General features: G+C 38.9%; 1 protein-coding gene across 1 annotated transcript in view; it reads left to right on the top strand.

Annotated features, from left to right (window-relative positions):
• The window catches only part of cenpp (centromere protein P), a 115,911-nt gene that overhangs the window by 5,177 nt on the left and 90,959 nt on the right, over positions 1 to 19,775 (top strand). Inside the window, exons 2-5 of the mRNA XM_052018907.1 lie at positions 1,110 to 1,236; positions 3,390 to 3,553; positions 4,998 to 5,083; positions 13,841 to 13,929. Of these exons, the coding sequence (XP_051874867.1) occupies positions 1,115 to 1,236; positions 3,390 to 3,553; positions 4,998 to 5,083; positions 13,841 to 13,929 (461 nt within the window). The 5' untranslated portion in view covers positions 1,110 to 1,114. The remainder of the gene's footprint in view (positions 1 to 1,109; positions 1,237 to 3,389; positions 3,554 to 4,997; positions 5,084 to 13,840; positions 13,930 to 19,775) is intronic.

The raw sequence follows: 19,775 nt of genomic DNA, 5'->3' as shown, positions 1-19,775 counted from the left end.
CTTGGGGTGCAAGTACATTAGCTCCCTGAAAGTGACAACACGTGAATAGAGTGGTAAAGAAGACATACGGCATACTTGCCCTTGTAGGTTGGGGTGCTGAGTATAAAAGTCAGGAAGTTGTATTGCAGTTGTATAAAACTTTGGTAAGGTCACATTTGGAGTATTGTTGTAGTTCTGGTTGCCACATTACGGGAAGGATGTGGAGGCTTTAATGAGGCTCACCAGGACGTTGCCTAGATTAAACAATATGAACTGCAAGGAGGGGTTGGACAAACTTGGATTGTTTTCTTTGAAATGTCAGAGGCTGAGGGGCCTGATACAAATATGTAAGAATGTGAGAGGTGTAGATAGGGTGGATAGTCAGTCTTTTTCCCAGGGTAGAAATGTCAAATACCAGAGGGGATACCTTAAAGGTGAGAGGGGGAAATCTTAAAGATTTGCTAGGCAAGTTTTTTCAAAACAGAGAGTGGTAGGTGCCTGGTACACGCTGCCGGGGAGTGGTGGAAGCAGATACAATAGCAAGGTTTAAGAGGTGTTTATGCAGGCAGGGAATGCAGGGATTTAGACTATGTGCAGGTCGATTAGTTTGCACTGGCATCATGTTCTGCACAGACGTGGGTGGACCAAAGGGCCTGTTTTTGTGCTGCACTGTTCTACATTGAAGGGTAGTGTCATTGGGAAGTGAAACTGTCAATCTGGACACAATCCAGTCCTGCCCATACAAAAGATAGAAATAAATACACATCCCATTATTGATGGGCTAGGGATAAATATTGGCCAAAGCATTAAGAACAGTATCCTGGGATCATTTATGTTCACCTGAAAGGCTTATTGGAAGTCTCAAGTGAAAATGTTGTCTTTCAGATAACACCTGTTGTGGACTGGTACTCCTTAGGTATTACTTTGAAGTGTGTGCTTCAGTTAGGTTCTCAAGTTGCTGAAATGAGATTTGAACCTATGGCATTCTGACTTGGTTTGTGAGAATGCTACCATTGAACAAATGTGGACAACTGCAGATCTTATTCCAGTTCTACTGTTTCATCTCATTGAATGAAATGAGACTTTTAATTATCTGGATAATGCAATCTTGCATTATTTTAATTTAATAGAACTTATGGAAAAATCATTGCATCAGACTTATGAAGATGAGATTCAATGCCTCCAGGAAGAAATCCGAATTTTGGAGCAAAAGGCCAAAGAGACTCAGATTAATTCTCAAGAGTTTCTGAAAAACATGTAAGTAGCAAGAAGATAAACTGCAAGCTCCAGAACTGTAATGTGCCTGTGCTTGTTTCTTCCCCTTTACTTTCCTTTGACTTCCAGCCTTGCTCCTTGGTGTGTTTTCACTGTCCCTTCTGATCCTCCCCCCCTCTGATCCTCCAGCAATCAGTTTTCAGCACATCTCAGTTGCAACACCCTATCCCCACCTCAATGAATTCTAAGCCCAGCATGATACTCAGGACTTCTGCTGCTTTCACCTCTGTGCCAGCACCTCTGTTTGCCTGCTGGTGTTGTTTGGTGAACTGAACTCCAATTCTCTAGATTCTTTGTGCCTTCCTTTAGGCCAAGACCCTACTACAGAAAGTAAGGGAATTATCTCCCAGTCAGTGACCTTATTTGCTTTGGCAATCTTCTCTCCACAGGCTCCAGTCTTATCCGTGCACTGCCATTTCTACCTCCTCCCCAAGATCCACAAGTGATAGTTGACAGTTTCCCGTTTTCTGGTCCCAACTGTCTTTTTCTATGATGGACATCAAATCCCTCGACACCTCCATTCTACACTACTCCCCTTCTCACTGTGCTTTCTCGTGCATCTGCAGGAGATAGAACGTCTGCCCTTTATCTTCTTTCTTTCCCAGCAACCAGGAACCATAGCACCTCGTCCAGGTGAAACAGTGTTTCACTTGAACTTTTTCCAGTTTTCTGTGTTATTTTCTTTGCTTTGGAAAAATTGAGCACTCATTGGGTGACAGCTTATCATCTGTTCAGTCCACAAAAGTGAAACTGAATTTCCAGATGGTTGTCACTATAATTCTTCATCGTATTCTCACTCAGACATTCATTTTTGGCCTCATATGTTTTTTAGAACATAGAACAGAGCAGTACAGGAACAGACCCTTTGACCCATGATATCTGTGCTGACCATGATGCCAATTTGCATGTCTACATAACAAAGTCAAACATAAACTCAAGGAACAGCATTTCATCTTCCAACTAGGTTCTTGGGACTTAATATTGAATTCCACAGTTACAGATAACCAGATTTTCCTGTCTGTATTTGAACTGGCTAGTTTTCATGAAAGGTTCTGAATCTGCTATATTAACTGTATTTTTCTGCCTTCACAGATGCTGTGACCTTCTAGTATTTCCTGCATCTGCATTATCTCATATCCCACAGTTCCAGTATTGTTTTTTCTCCCTCTTTTCTGTTATGTTTCATTTCCTTCTATTCGCTTCTATTCCAACAGGTAAACTTTGATTAATAAGCCTTTCTTAGTCAGTAACACCAACACTTTTGTCACTCATTCATATTTGATCTCTGTGCTAACAGTTTGTTCTCTTCATATCACCCCTTCTCTGCAACTTAAAATGTGTTTGATTTCCAACTTTTCTCAGTTGTGATGAAAGGGCATCGACCTAACATGTTAATTCTGTTTCTCTTTTCACAGATCCTGCCTGACATGCTCAGTTTTTCCACCGTTTTTTGTTTTTATTTCAGACAAACTGCAAAATAATTTCTTAGTTTGAATCCAAAGTATTGTACATTAAGAAAGATGAAATGTTACTTATTTCATTAATTAAACTTGTATAATTCATAATTTTGCAATGAAAACAAACCATTTTGTCAATATATTTAAAAAGATGTAATAGCAATACTCTGGTTTTATAGTTCAGACACAAAAGTCCCCCATCTCCACTGCACTTTCCCCTCTTCCTTCTGCATTCTTCCCTGTCAATCCTTGTATGTCCTCTCTGTATCTACTGTGCACACATCACCCTAACCTCCCTACCACACCATCCTCTAATACTACATTCCCACTCTTTTGAAAATGGTGTGACTTGTACTTCAGTACACTATACTGTATTGATATTCCAAAGTATATCATGATTTTTGATAGCAACAGCAAAAAACCCAGCTGGTTTGCTAATCACCCTAACCCTTTTGGACAGAAGTAAATAATAATTACATTACTGTTTAATTTAGTTATATTAATTTTCTCCATTGTCATAATTGGATTTAAACTTGTGTCCCCCAAAATTCTAGACCAGTAATGCCCATTATACTTCCATACACTGAAGCTCTATTGCTGCTTATATGAACGTTGGTGTGATAGGTTAGCAAATTGGTTGATGTTCTGGCATTGAGTCTTTTTCACTTTTATATTTAGGCATCTGCAAAAAGAAAAGTTCAGTGTGCAAAATCCTGAGTCATGGAAATGCTCAACAACTGATCTGGAGGCACAAGTTGAACAGGCTAAATCTCAGATTGCATTGCTGGCTCAGTTAACTGGCATTGACTTCATTAAACACACCATGACAACGGTCAGTGAAGGTAGGTTTGCGAATGCTCGGTTTTTTGAGATTGAGTTGAGGAAGTAGATAAAGCTTTGCACGGAGGGAAAAAAGGGCATGGGTAAGCCAGGACAGGAAAATTCTTCTTGTCTAGATTTAACATGAGCCATACAATTCTTGAAGCTATGATGAGAGAAGGACAGAGACATCAGAGATGAAAACTATAAACAGTGCTGTTGCCATGGAACAAGCAATTGCTAATAGTACTGGCTGTGGTAGAGCATAGTGTGGGTAAAAGGCCCATGCTCAATGGGTCAATACTGGAAGTTTCCAGAAATAAGGGCTGAAGGTAGCTTGACTTGTAGCTGGAACTAGAGGTTACAAATGGTCTATCTTCTTCCTGATGATGAATTGGGTAGGCAAGTGGTTAGAAAGGGTTCAAAAATAGTTAGATGTTATGATTCAAATTGAATCAACTATTTGGACCAGAATAGGACAGTGGTCGTTTTGAGGATTTAACTCTACACGGAAGTTCATTATCTTAACTGTTACATTGCCGAATCAATTTTTGACTCTAATTGTAATCCTAATATTATAAGAAAAAAGTAGGCTTGCACTCATTAGGCAATGTGGCAAAATGGTCATTGAGGGATATAGCATGGAAGCAGGCCCTTTGGCCTTCTGTCCACGCTGACTGTCAATCACCTCTTTTTACACTAATCCTACCCTAACATTTTATTCTCCCCACATTCCCATCAACACCCGCCCCCCCCCCCCCCCCCAAATTCTTCTGCTCCTCCACATACTAGGGTCAGTTTATAGTGGTCAATTAACTTATCAAATTGCATGTTTTTGGGACCTGGGAAAACTGGAGCACCTGAAGGAAATGCACCTGGTTGGAGAGAGAATGTGCTAACTTCACACAGACAGCACCAAAGGTCAGGACTGAATCCAAGTCACTGGAGCTGTGAGGCAGCAGCTGTCCTACCTACACCAGTTCTGAATGCTGCTACAGTGTTTTTGTTGAGAATCTTGGAAAATTTATGTAGAAAGGTTTGAGCCTGGTTCATTATTAAGCACAGCTTATTACACTATTGGAATTCTCCTTTAAAACTCGCTTAGACAGATGAGATAAAGAACTCCTGTTTGCAGAACTGTTCTATGTGAAATGGGGTTGATAGTCCTAACTCAGTCCCTTATGGGTGGAGGAATGCGGAAGAAAAATGTTCTATAATCAGGCTCAGATTAGCACTAAACTTTTTTTATTTATCAGGGTGCAGATATGGCAGGAAGTGGAATTGCCTCATTGGTACTTCAGAAAGTGAACCACTGATAACTGAATTATTATTGCGTAAAGGATGCTTGACCTTGCATCTAATCAAATTCATGCTGCATCTGACATAACGTCAAAAGCTATATTTCCTCCAAAACTGGAGGGGCTGCCATATATGAATGCCTATTCATCATGCTCAATTAATTTGCAGGTAACAAAAAAACAAAGCAGTACAGATTGTCAGGCTGCAGCCATTCACTACATTTTGACCTTGAATTTGAATTAACTGAGATTCAGGTATGTAAGTTATTTAATTAGCTTTCAAATTTACTAATAAAGAGATGTATATGGCAATGGATCATTGTGATTACATTTATTTTCATTTGCTAAGGTTAGTAAATAGTGAAAAACTGCTATCTAGCAATTTCCAAATAAAAGATAACATTTCATTTTGATATCCAAGTGTTGAATTGGTTTGGGCTTTCATTTTTATTTAGCTAGTTACAGCTAGAGAGTCACCTGCAATGGCTTCTCTTCTGGTCCCACACTATGTCCAGAATCCCTAAAGGTCTATCTATAGCCCCTTCTGATTTCTTGTTCATTTGCTTCCATTATGTGGCTTCGTTGGAAAATATAATGTTTGGTTTGAAGTGTATATTGACAACACTTGGCTCGATCTTAGCTCAATCTCTTAATACTTCATTGTCTCTATTTGTTATAATACTTATCCCTGTTATCCCCTTTCTTTCTATTACTTTCCTAGACATCGGTTCTCCTCTGGTTCTGGCTCTCAAATGCATCCTCATTTTTATTGCAACATTGACAGTTTTGTGCTCCCTGGCCATAAAATTGAGTCTTCCTTTCCCATGTTGTTCCACTGTGCCACCTCAGTTTTTTTTTAAAGATGCCCCTTTGAACCTAGTTCTTTGACAAGTTTTACCCATCTGCCTGTAATCTCGTTCAGCTTGGTATTCAAATCTTCTATGCCGATAGACTTCGAAGCGACTTGGGATGTCATGCTGTGTTAAAGTAGTTTTATCAATGCAAGTTGGTGTTCTTGTTTATTTTCGCTTCTCATTAATTTTTTATCCTTTGTTCCTACCTGCATACTTTGGAACAAAATTGTGAAAAGGAATGTATTTTCAAAAATTCCTTTTGATTAACATTTAGTGCATAGAGAATTCACAGCAAATTCTGACCAGGTCCATTTTGGTGACGGTTGTTATTTAATTCGGAATGGGGATCAACCATGATCTTGTCGAATGGTGCTGCAGACTCGATGTCCATAAGACCAATTCTTGCTTCTACTTTTAATGTTCGTTTAGAACAAAGCATTTGGTGCAAGAATCAAAATTCACTGATTCACTTTGCATGTGTATTAATTATAGAAAATATTTATGCTGAAATTCTTAAGCTGATTCTCCCATCTGTGCTGGCCTTCCGCACTCACTAACAAATTCCCCCAAGTTGGAGTAGAGCATGGTGTAGGTGTAGAATATCTGTTGTATAAGATGTATAATCAGTTTTCTTATTTAAAATATTTTCTGTTTAAACGTTCCAGCTTCATTGGCAATACCTCCCATTAGATTAATTCTGTGACTAGCTGGTGTATATATGTTTCCTCTGATTATAGAGATGGACGTGAAGAAATAATTATTGTTCAAATATTTTTGTTTTCATGAAACAGTTCCTTTCTGCTTGGGAGGTCAAAAGATCTTTCTTCATAGGAACTGGACCTCTTTTTGCTAGTGGAATTTCCAATCTAGTGCAGAGTATTTATCCATAATGTCACAGCATGATTTGAACAGTTTAGTGGTGAAATATATTCCTTAAATATTTGAGTAATTTCTGGGGAAACTCATTATTTATTCCTCATTTTTTAACATTCTTTCACACTTTTTTTATTAAAGTTATTTTTTTGAACGTGGGTTGGAAGGTCTTGTAAAAGCTGGAAGAAACATTGACTATTGTCCTTTCTGTTGTGATTGAGAAAGAAGAGACCATCCATGTATTTCTAAAATGGCTTTGTTTTCAAGTGAAAATGTTATCTTATCAGTTTCACCTTGTATAATCTGAGCCACAGGTTATTTAAATCTAAAGTTAGCAGTTAGATTAGAAGACTTCAAATGTGCCTCAGTCGTAATGAACAATTTTATTTATTTGAAAATGAATGCATGGTCACACCAAGCAAACAATAATCGAGTGCATATTTATCAAAGGCTAAGTTAAGGAATTCAGTCAGTTGAGGAATTTGATATAAGAGGACAAAGAGGTGCTGCTTTCTGCCTCCAGTATGTGTGTTTTATGTAAGCTTCAGGCCAGACATTTATATTTTCTTCAGCCCCTTGCCTCTTCTACCTATCACCTCTCAGCTTGCATCTCCCTCCTCCCCCACTCACCTACCTTCCCCTCCCTCATCTGGACTCGCCTATCACCTGCCAGTCCGTGCTTCTCCCCCTCCCCCGACCTTCTTACTCTGGCTTCTGCCCTCTTCCTTTCCATAACAGAAGGGTCTCTGCCTGAAACGTCGACTGTTTATTTCCCTCCATAGATGCTGCCTGACCTGCTGAGTTCCACCAGCACTTTGTGTTGCTTTACATTTTGTCCAGAGTTTATAGAAAGTTACTATATTTTTTTCATATAAAAATGCTTAATAGCAAACCCAAATGGTTAAAAGTAATATAGCTTGGTATTTGAGCTTATCAGTTAAGTATAAACTTAGTATCAAGTGAATAGCTCATGACTTGGTAAATTCGGGCAGATGATATGTTGTAGCTGCAGCATGTTGAAATTTATGGAAACCAGTGAGGCACTCCCTGGTCAGTCAAAAGGGATACGAGGTTGTGACTAGAAATGAAATGGGTATAGAGATCCAGAAGGCAGTGTTGCTGGAGCCTCGGCCTTTGCAATTATCCAACAGATATGAGGTTCTTGAGGTCTCTGTGGATGAGAACAGATACTTCATGATGTTTGAGCAAACTAATCATGGCACCGTTGTACATGAGGCCATATAAGTTGGGGAAGTGAAAAGGAACCTAGGGTTACAGGGGACTGTGTTAAGGGGATAGAAACTGTTTTCTGTAGCTGTGGGTGCAAGTCAGAAAGACAATTGCCTGCCTATTCGCAAGGTTAAGGACGTCTCCTGCAGAGGATCTTGGAACAAGATATGGTTGTTGTGGTCCATGTGAAAATTTATGACATGGACAGAATAAAAAAGGAGGTTCTGTTGAGGGAGTACGAGCAGGTAAAGTCCAAATTAAATAGCAGGCCTGGTTTTTTTGGTAAGATATTTATCCGTGGATACTATAGGAACCATTCCTAGTACCTGAACTTTTCACAATTTATGCTGATGCCCTAAATGAAGAGACAAAGTGCGATATAGCCATCTTTGCTAATGATACGGTGCCAGGTAGGAAAGTGAGCTGAGGGGAGGACAAAGAATCTGTGAGTGGCACAAGGGCAGATGGATTATAATGTGGGAAGTGTACTTTGAAATTTTTTTAACCAGTGAGAAATTAGCAAATATGCACAAATATCTTGGTTTGCTGGTTCATAAGGCACAAAGCAAGAAATTAGAAAGATAACTGGTATGTTGGTCTTTTTTGCCAAGGAGTTGGAGTACAAAAGTAAAGGAGTCTTGCTGAGATTGTATAGGGCTTTAGTGAGATCTCGTGAAGTACTGTGTTTTTTTTCCACCCGAAGAAGACTATATCTGGAGTAATTGCAGTCTATTTTTACAAGATTGGTTCACAAGATGACTGTTTCTCCTGAGGAGAGATTAAGTAAGATTCATCTGTATTCGCTGGAGTTGAGAGGAATGAGAGAGGTGTCATCAGATTAAGACCTGCAATGTTCTGAGGATAATTGAAAGGATAGATGCTGAGAGGATATTTCCTCTAATTAGGAGGCAGAGGATAAGGAGACAGTAATTTAGAACCATAATAATTCGACATTTATTTACACAGAGAATGTAATTCTTTGAAATTCTCTATTGGGGATATGTGGATAAAGTCACAGTTTTTTTTTTCCAGATTGAGGACCAGCATTTTTATTGAATGGCAAATTTGGCTTGAAGCCTGTACCTGCTTCCATTTCCTGTGTTCAAATGTTCCTATCAATAATTTCCAGCAGATGGCACCATTTAGTTTTGCTGACCATTTTAGTGGACACTGCGTTGATTAGAATTAGTCAGTGCTTCTTGATGATCAATTTGATTAGCGTTCTGGTTTTGTACAGACTGAACTTCTGTTGTTATTAAATTAGTGGTAGATTTGATGTTTTGACATTTAAACTTTGCCCGCATTTTGGAATAACTGTTAAATGAGATCTCAGTCCAACTTTAATTTGAATTGTAGTTTTTCACAATACTATAGTTACCCCTCAATTTATGAAGGGGTTACATTCCAGGAAAATATTCTGTTAAGTGAAAATTAATAAATCAAAAACATTTGCCATTACTTTTAATGTGAAGACAAAACTGGGTTTGTGTTCAGGAGCTCAAGAAACTCAGTTGAAGAATCTAAATACTTAAAAAGAATTAACATAACCATCTGAAATTAAATGAGAAAAAAATGTCAAACACTTAACATACTTGTTCAAGATATTCACCAAGTGAAACATAAAAGGTGTCCCTTTCTCTCACCTCAACCCCTTGCTCTTGCCTGGCTTTCTGTTTCAAACCCCAAAGTTTTGGTGGTTGGCCTTGTACTCCTCTTTCCTGGAGCAATCTCTTTCACACTTTTTGGCTCTCTACCACCCCACCATCTCTCCCACAACCTGCCCCCCCGCACCCCCCCCATCAACCCTCTCTCCCCATTTCTTTTCTTTCTCTTGCCAATTCCGTCTTTCACCTGATTCCCACTGCACCACACTCCCTGCCTCACCCCCACCCCATCACTCTTTGACAGCAATTAAAATCTTGGTGGACTCGCAGCTGTTCATTGCAAACATTAAGGATTGTTCATTATTGCAAATAAAGAATTGTAATTCAAGGATGCATACTCTTAAGGGTCAATTGAGTTATAATGAAAATCTGTAAATACAACACCAGTAAATTAAGGATGCCTGTAACTAAAGTTCTTAACTTTCATTAATTCCATACAATCTCTGTCTTGTTTATTAAGTCTCCTAAGACAGCCACACATTATTTGCTTAATGTCTGAACCACTTCCTCATCCTATGATTTCTCTGGTGTTTGTCTCTAGAGGACCCAAATTTTCTTGGCTAGGTAGTCGTGAAAGCTCTCAATGTAGTGTTTATTTTTCTTCTTTTACCTCCTGCTTCATAAACTTTTAGCTGTCCTTTTACTCATTTCTAAACTTTCCCAGTTCACAGGCTTACTATTCTTTCTAATGCTATAAGTCTCGTTGAATCGAATACTATCTTTAACTTCTTTAACCTACACCAAATCTATTATATTGCCTGTGGACTTATTATTTCTTGGTATACTAACTGGTCATGCTGGTCAACACTCATACCTTGAGAATTCTTCACAGTGAAATTGCTAATTACTTCTGTCATGTTGCACAAAACAGGATCTGAAGTAGCCTGTTCCCTGCTTGGTTCCAGACATAGAGGTCCAGGAAATTACCTCAGATGAATTCTATGATTTTTTTTTCCTTTAAACTTCTTTTCCTAGTCTTCCTTGTCTATGATTTTGGCATTACTTTAGTTTGAAGTTCCTTGTACTTGATTACTTCAGTCTGTCCAGCGATGTGCAAATTGTTGGGGCTCAAAAATCATGCCCACCAGTGTGTTTTTATCCTTTGTTATTTCTTATCTGTCCTGATTTTACTTCTAGAATTTCCAACCCATAATCATTGCTTTCTCCCCACTCCTCTTACATTTTATTTATCCTTTTGAATATTGAGGACTCCTGGAATATTTGGTTTCCAATCCTAGTCAGTGCAATATTTCACTATAACTTCTATTGGAATAAATCCATTTTTTTAAACTTAATTCATTAATATGTCTGACTTGTTAAGTATGGCTGCAGCATTCAGAAAAAAAAAGTGTTTTTAATTTTAAGTTTTTAATGTTTTTCCTGGATTTGATCCTAATTATTGATGTACTACTCCCATAAAACACACTGTCTCAGCCTGTCATACTCTCCCCATCATTAGCCTATACTCTACACCATTCCTTTTATTTGACCTCTCTCCCATATTATATTTGTAGCTTAAAGCCCATTGTCTAAACTTTTGGTTAAACTATTCACCAGGATCCTGACCCTAGTTTACTTCATGTGAAGTTTATTGCAATGGATTAACATCTTGCGAATTGCTTGCATATCAGTGGCATTGCTCCATGGATCAAAATCTTTCTCCAACATCTGTCTTTGAACCATGGATGTAACTTTGATTTATTCATCCCAATTGCAAATTGCATGTGGATAAGAAATCCAGATATCATTAATTTTAGGATGCCTCCTGCCTTTTGGATAAGATTGGGGCAGCTCCAGCACTTCTGGTATCGCCTAATCATTCTTACCCTCAGTTACATCCATTGTTTCCTGACTGCTTCATAAATCTTTTGAGTGATCATTAATCTTGGCATCAAATGTTTCTAATAACTTTCTACCTTGCTGTCTGTAGCCTGGACTTCACTTCATCAGTTCTGGGCCAATATTGTTACTTGGATTCATACTTGGATTTCTGCATGTTGCAATTATGCTACATAATCGGCACTACTGTCCTTATGTAACTTACTTTTACATTAAAGTATCCTTTCACTTTCTTATTTTGGCTAATTCCTTTATCTTGTTCAGTTAATTGCTTGGTACCACTTCCACAGCCTACGGACTGGGGATAATTGTAACTCTTATGAATCAACCATTTGCCATCTTGTGTTACTCATCATTTTTGTTTCTTGCCATCTTAGGACCAATCCACTCTTTGCTCTTTGTCCTTCCCTGTAGTCACTCCTTTACTTAGTACTCCCCTCTCTCTCACCATTCCTTAACTTACCAGCAGAAGTTGAACAGAGATTTACAGGTAGAAAAATAGGACTCCAGTGCAGAGTGAGGCAGTGGAATAATGCAACAGGACAGATGGAATTGTGGAAGGAAGAAACTTTTGGCAGCAGGCCTGATTTGTAAAAGCGATCAGTGGAAAATCTTGGTATGCTTAGATATGACTTTTGCTCTTCAGCCTCTTTGAGATGAAGGCCAAAATCCATTTGCTTTTTGATCATGTTTTGTACCTGAGCACTAGTTTTCCTTTTGTGAGCATGACTGCCCAATTCTCTTTGATTCTCCGGAATTTCTAGTTTCTCACTATTTAAAAACAAAAATTGTGACTTGTTTTCGATTCAAGTAAACTTCTGCTTCCCCACATTCAATAATATCTGCCATAGTTTCAGTCACACGATTAATCTCTTTGTTGATTTGAATGTCCTGCTCCCACCCTTATAAGTTACAATTACCTCCTAAATTAGCTGGGATAGGTGTAATTGGCTGAATGGTGTCTGTTCATGTTGTAGTATGTATTGCTACTAAGAAGTGGCAGGAGGTGCCGGCTGGCTTTGCCCTCTGATTTATATTTTCTTTTCTCCTTAATGTATACCTTAATAGTTTGCTTGCCATATCTTAAACTTCACAAAGATTTCATGCACATTGTAGATTTCGATTCGATTTTTAATGAAATTGGGGCTGTTTCTTTTTACACTGTATATCAATGATTTAGATTATGGAATAAATAGTTTTGTGGCTAAGTTTGCAGATGACACCAAGATAGGTGGAGGAGCAGGAAGTGTCGAAGAAACAGGTTGCAGAGAGACTTGGACAGTTTAGGAGAGTGGGCAAAGAAATGGCAGATGAGATACAATATTGAGAAATGTGTCATTGTACACTTTGGAAGAAGAAATAAACGGGCAGGTTATCATCTAGATGGGGAGAAAATTCAAAATTCGTAAGTGCAAAGGCACTTGGGGGTCCTCGTGAAGGATACCCTAAAGGTTAACCACCAGGTTGGATCGGCAGTAAGGAAAGCGAATGCTATGTTGACATTCATTTCAAGAGGAATAGCATATAAAAGTAAGGATGTGTTGATGAGGCTCTGTGGGGCACTGGTGAGACCTCATTTGGAATACTGTGTGCAGTTTTGGGCCCCTTATCTTAGAAGGGATGTACTGATGTTGGAGAGGGTTCAGAAAAGATTTACGAGGATGATTCCCGGAATGAAAGGGCTTACATATGAGGAGTGTTTGTCGGCTCTTGGACTGTATTCATTGGACTATATTCATTGGAGTATAGAAGAATGAAAGGGGACCTCATAGAAACATTTGGAATGTTGAAAGGACTGGACAGAGTAGATGTGGCTAAGTTGTTTCCCTTGGTGAGTCCAGGACAAGAGGGCACAGTCTTAGAATTAGAGGGTACCCATTTAAAACAGATGAGGGGAAATTTCTTTAGCCAGAGGGTCATGGATTTATGGAATTCGTTGCCACATACAGCTGTGGAGGCCCGATCATTGGGGTGTTTGAGGAGGAGATTGATAGGTATCTAATTAGTCAGGGTATCAAGGGATATGGGGAAAAGGCTGGGAATTGGGGCGATGGGAGAATAGTTTAGCTCATGATGAAGTGATGGAGCAGACTTGATGGGCCGAATGGCTTACTTCTGCTCCTTTGTCTTGTGATCTTGTAAAATTCATGGTTAAGCCAACAGCCATATGCCAAAAATAATTTAGATGTGTTTTTGTTCCTTGATATTGTAGATGATTTTGATCTCATTGGATGAGAAAGATTTGTTTTTAGGTACTTTGAAAGCTGCTGCAACGTCAGAACTCTTTATTCCATAGGTAGCCCAGTGTTTGTGAAATTCAAAATGTTATTTCCATTTAATAAATGAGAACATTTCAGAGGAAGCGTATTATTGTCCAAATTAGAATGGATGATGGATTCCAAATATAGTGATTAAGACCAATACTGAAGACTTACTTTATACTTTGAATTAAAATTCTTTATGGATAAAGTTTAGTTATGTCTATATCTCAATGAATACAGTATATTTGTGGCAATGGTGAAGCTGACAAAAAAAATTGTTTTCACTTTCAGACTGAAAAATGTGTCATGGCTACTGTTACAGATCTGAACATTATTTTGGAATTAAGCGACGTTTGTGATTTGAGCAGATTTATATCCAGGTAAGATTTTCACAATTAAAAGTGAAGACCAACTGTATGGTATTATTTTCTTCGTTATCAATTAACTGTTCAAGTACACTCTTGCTCTGTCACTTTCAAGAAATAGTCATTTTATATTTCATTCTGTCTATACATACCAGCTACCATTTAAGTTTACACTGGCACCCTCATAGCACTAGTCTGTCAAGCGCTGACTCCATATATGCACGTAACCCCTTGTGTAGTTCAAAAATGATATTCGCTCGGCTTGAATGGTACTGTGCTGGGAATCTGGCGAAGACCCTTGCCTTACACCTTGCAATGAGGTCCCTAACTGTTGAGCTTGTTACCTAGAGATATCTCTCGGCTAGCGAGAGCTGTGTGGCCAAGGAAAGAGGGGGGGAGCTGCCAGCTTTCATCACATCCAAAAGGGAGTGATGAAAGAAACAATAGGATCTGGGCACTGCCTGTCCCCAGGAATACCCATGTTCACTCTTGCAGTCAAGTGAACATGGGTATGGTGCTAGTCCTATCTCTAAGAGGAGCCTCGTATCCAAGCAATTGGAGAATGATCCATCACACCCCTGACATGTCTCTTACGAATACTGAAAAGCTTTTAGAGAGCCAGAAGTGAGATGTTCATTGCAAAACCTCAAGCCTCTGACTTGCTGATGTAGCTCCAGTCTTTGTGTGACTGGTCCAGTTAGGTTTTTCCATGATGGGGGATTCATTGATGGTTTTGCTATTGAATACTAAGAGGTCATGCTTAAAAACTTAGCCATTGCCAGGAATCTTCCTTCCCACTTGCCAGTGCAAGCTTGAATGTTTCCTCATTTTGTTTCATGTTGGCATGCTGACAGTCTTCTATCACTTCGGATAATAGTTTGTGCCTTTTGTGGTCAACTCCATTTCAGAATCAGGTTTATTGTCACTGACGAATGTAGTGAAATTTGTTGTTTTGTGGCAGCAGTACAGTGCAAGACAAAGACAAAAATTACTATAAGTTACAAAAATAAATAGTGCAATAGAGAAACAACAAAGTAGTATTCATAGGTTCATGGAATGTTCAGAAATCTGATGGCGGAGGGGAAGAAGCTGTTCTTGAAACGTTGAGTGTGGGTCTTCAGACATTTTGAATGTCATCTGGTGTAGCTCAGGAGTCACACTTTGGCATGCCCATTTCTGTTTAACTTTTTGCAGATGGAGATAGTGGGCCAAACTTTGGTGCTATCTGTGTGGAGTTTTTGCTTTTTATTCCCCCCTTGTGACTGTGTGGGTCTCCCTTCTTTCCATATCCCAAAGACGTGCTATTTGGTAGGTCATTAGCCACAGTAAATGGGTAGTAGATGAATCAGGGGAACAGAGTTGATGGACCTGTGAGTGTGAATAGGTGTATGGAGATGTGCAGTAATTTGACCGATGGGATTGTTCTGAAAGCCAGTATAGAATCAGGGGGCCAAATGGCCTCTTCCTTTGTTGTAAAACAAATACGAGGATGAAAACCTCCAATAACACATCAGTACTAATTGATGGTGGTGTTGTAGAGTCTTTGAGTCATATTGGGCTATGATACTCGTCCTAATGCTTATACTCAATCTCCTAGCTGCTATAGGTGTTCCTTGGTCTGTGGTGCTAGTGTAGTATCATTTTCATAGATTAACTCACTTAAGAGCATCTGTGCACCTTTGTCTTGGCTCTCAGATGGAAGGCTGAACAGTGTTCAATCAGATCTGGAGTGTAAATAGACACCCTTTTTAGATAAGATAAAAGTATGTGACAGCAGCAGTGAGAAGACTATGCTGTGAGTCTCAAAGTTCTATGTTGCACATTGCAGCTAACCCTACCCATTGTCTGGCTGTGAAAGAATTAGATCACATTATGTAGCTTCAGCAACCAGTCTCTTCAGCAACTTAAATAAACTGTCCCTGCTCAAACAATTAAATGCCTCAGTGAGTCTGATAAGGCCAAAAGGTAATGAGCTTTTCTCATTTGTTAGTAGCATTCCTTTTGCAACTGTTGAATTGAGAATGCCATTTTAAATGTGGATCTCCTGGTTCTAAAGCAATTTGTGGATTGCTGAATTATTTTGGGATTTGCCAACAGAACGAGCATTAGTAAACTTCCCTACTTTCATCCTTATGACATAGGGATGGTCATTCTACTCTCTCGTCACAAGGATAGGTCTTGGTGTCTCTTCTTCAAAATTCATTGACAATTTGAATGTTTTCTTAGTGTCTTATTCACATAATTTTGCCTAATAGTCAAAATATAGTCTAACCAAATCACTAAACAGTTAAACAAGACTTTCTCCAATTTGTGCTCCATTGTTTCAATCCAATATATTCTGCTGCCAGATTCCAGAGATTGTTGCCAGTGATCCTCTCCAATCTTGTCAACAATCTCTGAATATCCACTTGTGCTCCTAGTTCCTATGACACCTTTCTTTAGAGCAGCCTTGTTCAAGATCTTTAAATTCATTAACCATCTGCCTGCCTGCCTTCCTACACTGTTGAAATCAATTCTCTCTGATTTCATTTGCAAGGACTTATTTCTTTGTGCTCCAGAACTCTTGCATCTCCAAGAACTACCACATTCTTGAAGCGCAATAGTCCTGCAATGAATACTTTAAAAATCTCTCCTTTTAGTTCTGCAACTCCATCTTTGTACTCCAAAACCTTGGTGTTTTAAAACATAGAACAGAACAGGCTCTTCGCCCCATGATGTTGTGTCCACATAGCTAATCGCTCCTACCTACAGAATGCCCATCTGTCTACATCTGCCAACCTACAGAATGCCCACTTTTCAGTGATGTCTTCAGCACAATGTTAACTCCCACTGCTCAGCTCCAGGACCACCTGAGTAGCCTGGATCTCTGGCACTTTGTGTTTGAGAGACATGGCAAACCTTGTCTCTGCAGATTTCTTACCCACTCCTCGATGCTGCATGACCTCCAAATTTCCCACCTCCACTATTGTCAGATTCTAGCATCTTTGACAGTTCAGAGAAATGCTCGTTGTATGTTCAACCATGAAATAGTTTTCAATTACCTTTCACCAATAAATCTCTGCCCTTGCCTTCCAACCCAGTCAAACCTCCCAGACCTAGGTCATTGATGCTATGGGAGATCTTATTCTGCCACCACTAAGGCACATCTGACTTCTGTCTTTTCACAAAATTGCACTGCAAAGCAAATAGATGCTGGAAATTTGAAATTCATTACCCATGTAGAATGTGAACACCTCAATAAATATATGGATCTTTAAAGACTTCTCTTTTTGATTATGCAGACGAAGAAAACTTGAAATTTCTGTAGAATCTTTCGTAGCCCTGTATTATTCTAAACTGCTTCCCTGGCTGTAGTATTTTTGCAACTTCGCCTCCCTTTATCCCACCATTGGCAATCAAACTTTCAGTGTTCTTTTCTTGATGCTGTAGAGATTCCTCCCTGAACCATTTTGCCACCATTTCTCCCATCTGCACCTTCTTCCTTTAAACTCTGCCTAAAGAACACTTCTTTGATTCTTCTAAATATTTATCACTTTATCTTGCCATTCATTTTTGTACACTCTTTACAGGACCTTCAGGGATTTTTTTTCTTCATTCATGGTGCTATAGTAATGCAAACTGTTGAGATTGAAAACATGTATATTGATTATGATGTGTAGAGAAATGGATGGTACATTGCTTGAAATAAAGTCTAAAACCATGAAATCGCAAACAACTGTATTTTAATAATTGTATGTATTTTGAAAACATATTACCCTTGAATCTGATTTCCTTAATTATTTTTCTGTAAGTCAAAGACTTTCTTTATGGCGACCTCACTGGAATTTAAGTGTTGTATACAGCTTGATGTTGTGACCAGGAAAGGTTGCTTTGCATTTCTATTTGCCAATATGTTATGTAACATGGAAACATTTTGGAACAGCTGGAAAATATTAAGTTGAACGAGGACTTGTGTTGGCACAATTGTGAAGGAAAATTAAATACAGCTGGGTAATAAATCTTAGCCAAAATTTAAGGGTCAGTATATTTGGTTAGGTTTTCTATTCTCCTAAGAATATATATTTTCATAAGAACAGAATACTTCATTCAAGTATTTATGATTTTCACATTGAGGTTATATGTTTTGCATGAAGTATTTTTCCATTAGTTCTGCCCTATCCATTGAATTGGGGGTGGGGTGGAAATTAGTCTTGGATTTTTTTTCAAAATGAGCAGTTGTGAACTAGAGATCCATTTTCCAGAGTCTAATTGAAGTCAATAGAAAGGGAAGCTTATAATGCACAACGACTTTCCATTCTTTTTTTTAGTCTCACTCAGATCCTCTCCCTCACCTCTTTTTCAAGTACATTGATAACTGTATTGTTGTTACTATCTACTCTTGCTCAGAACTAGAAAGTTTTGTCAACATTGTTGTAAAACTCTACCCTTGAATCACCATTATCTCATTCAAAACTTTTGTGTCCATATTCTGAGTTTCACAAAGTCCTTTCACCCTGTGCTGCTGACCTACTTCTGACTGTTCCCTTCAGTGCCTCAATTTCTCCTTCAAGGGAAAGGATAGCAACAGATATTCATTAGAAGGCTATCACCTCCCAAAATAGCATATCAATCCTTCCTTCGACCCTGCTTGCTCTCAGGTCTTGATTCTATTCTCCTGATTTCTCCATCTCTATACCACCTTTTGTGATGATGCAATCTTTTAAAACAGCATGTCCAATGTGTCTTTTTCTTGATTGACAGATTTCCTATTCTCCTTGGCTGACGTGATCCTAGACTGAATCTCTTGCATTTGCAGTTCTGCTCTTGCCACCAGCATCTCCTTTGTCCACTGCCAACACATGACCCTGCCTCATCTCCTCTGTTTCCCTTCGAGAACCTGGTTAAGATTTCCCTTCCAGCCCACCAGGCTCTGTGTTCAACAGATCATCATCCACCAATACCTGTTTCTCTCTTCATTCCCCCTTCAGCATTCTGGAAGGGCTGTTCATTTTTCTGTCTCCACCACTACCCATTCCTCTTGCCTCAGCTCGTGTGCTGCTGATCCTAGTCCATGTATTTTTGTTACCTCTAGGCTTGACTATTCCAACATTCTCTAGGCTGTCTCCCCTTCTGTTTCATGTAAATTTGTCCTGATTCAAAACTCTTCTGTCAGTATCCTGACCTGCGCAAAGTTCTCTGCCCTTGTGCTACTAATGAACATTACCTCCTTAGCAGGTTTTGGAATTCTTAAACTTCTTTTCAGATGCTGCTTGGCTCATCGCTATCTATGTAATCTCACTCAGTCCTACAACCTCACAAGATGCCTGCATTCTTCCAGTTCTAATCACTTATGGATCTCTGTTTTAATAATTTCACCATAATAGGCCTGATTTTGTCAGTTTAGGTCCTGGAATTTTTGACCCCCTCCCACTTAAGCTGGTCCTTTTACATAATTCTGTTACCATTTTTGGTTACCCATCCTAATATCTCATCAACTTTTGTTTGATATGACTTCTATGAAGTGCATTCAAGGTGCTAGAAAAATGCAAGTTGTTGTGATAGAGAGAAGATGATTTATAGCGTTGTTCGTGATAATTGAATTTACTATGCTGCACTGAAGAATTAATGCTCTATTGTTCTGGGGTTGTGATGATTAGCACTTAAAAAATATGGTGATATAAGTAAATAGCATCATCACTAGAGAATTAATATGAGGAAAACTAATGGGGCTAAAGGCTGATAAATTCCCCGGACCTGAAGGTTTGCATCCTGGAATCCTGAAGAAATGGCTGCAGAGACTGTAGATGCACTAGTAGTAATCTTTCAGAAATTCTTTGTTTATTGAGAGATATGGAAGGATTGATTACAGCCTTGTTCAAAAA

This window comes from Pristis pectinata, chromosome 6, assembly GCF_009764475.1.
Source record: "Pristis pectinata isolate sPriPec2 chromosome 6, sPriPec2.1.pri, whole genome shotgun sequence".
Classification (NCBI taxonomy): domain Eukaryota; kingdom Metazoa; phylum Chordata; class Chondrichthyes; order Rhinopristiformes; family Pristidae; genus Pristis; species Pristis pectinata.
This window is presented reverse-complemented; position numbering and strand designations above follow the sequence as displayed.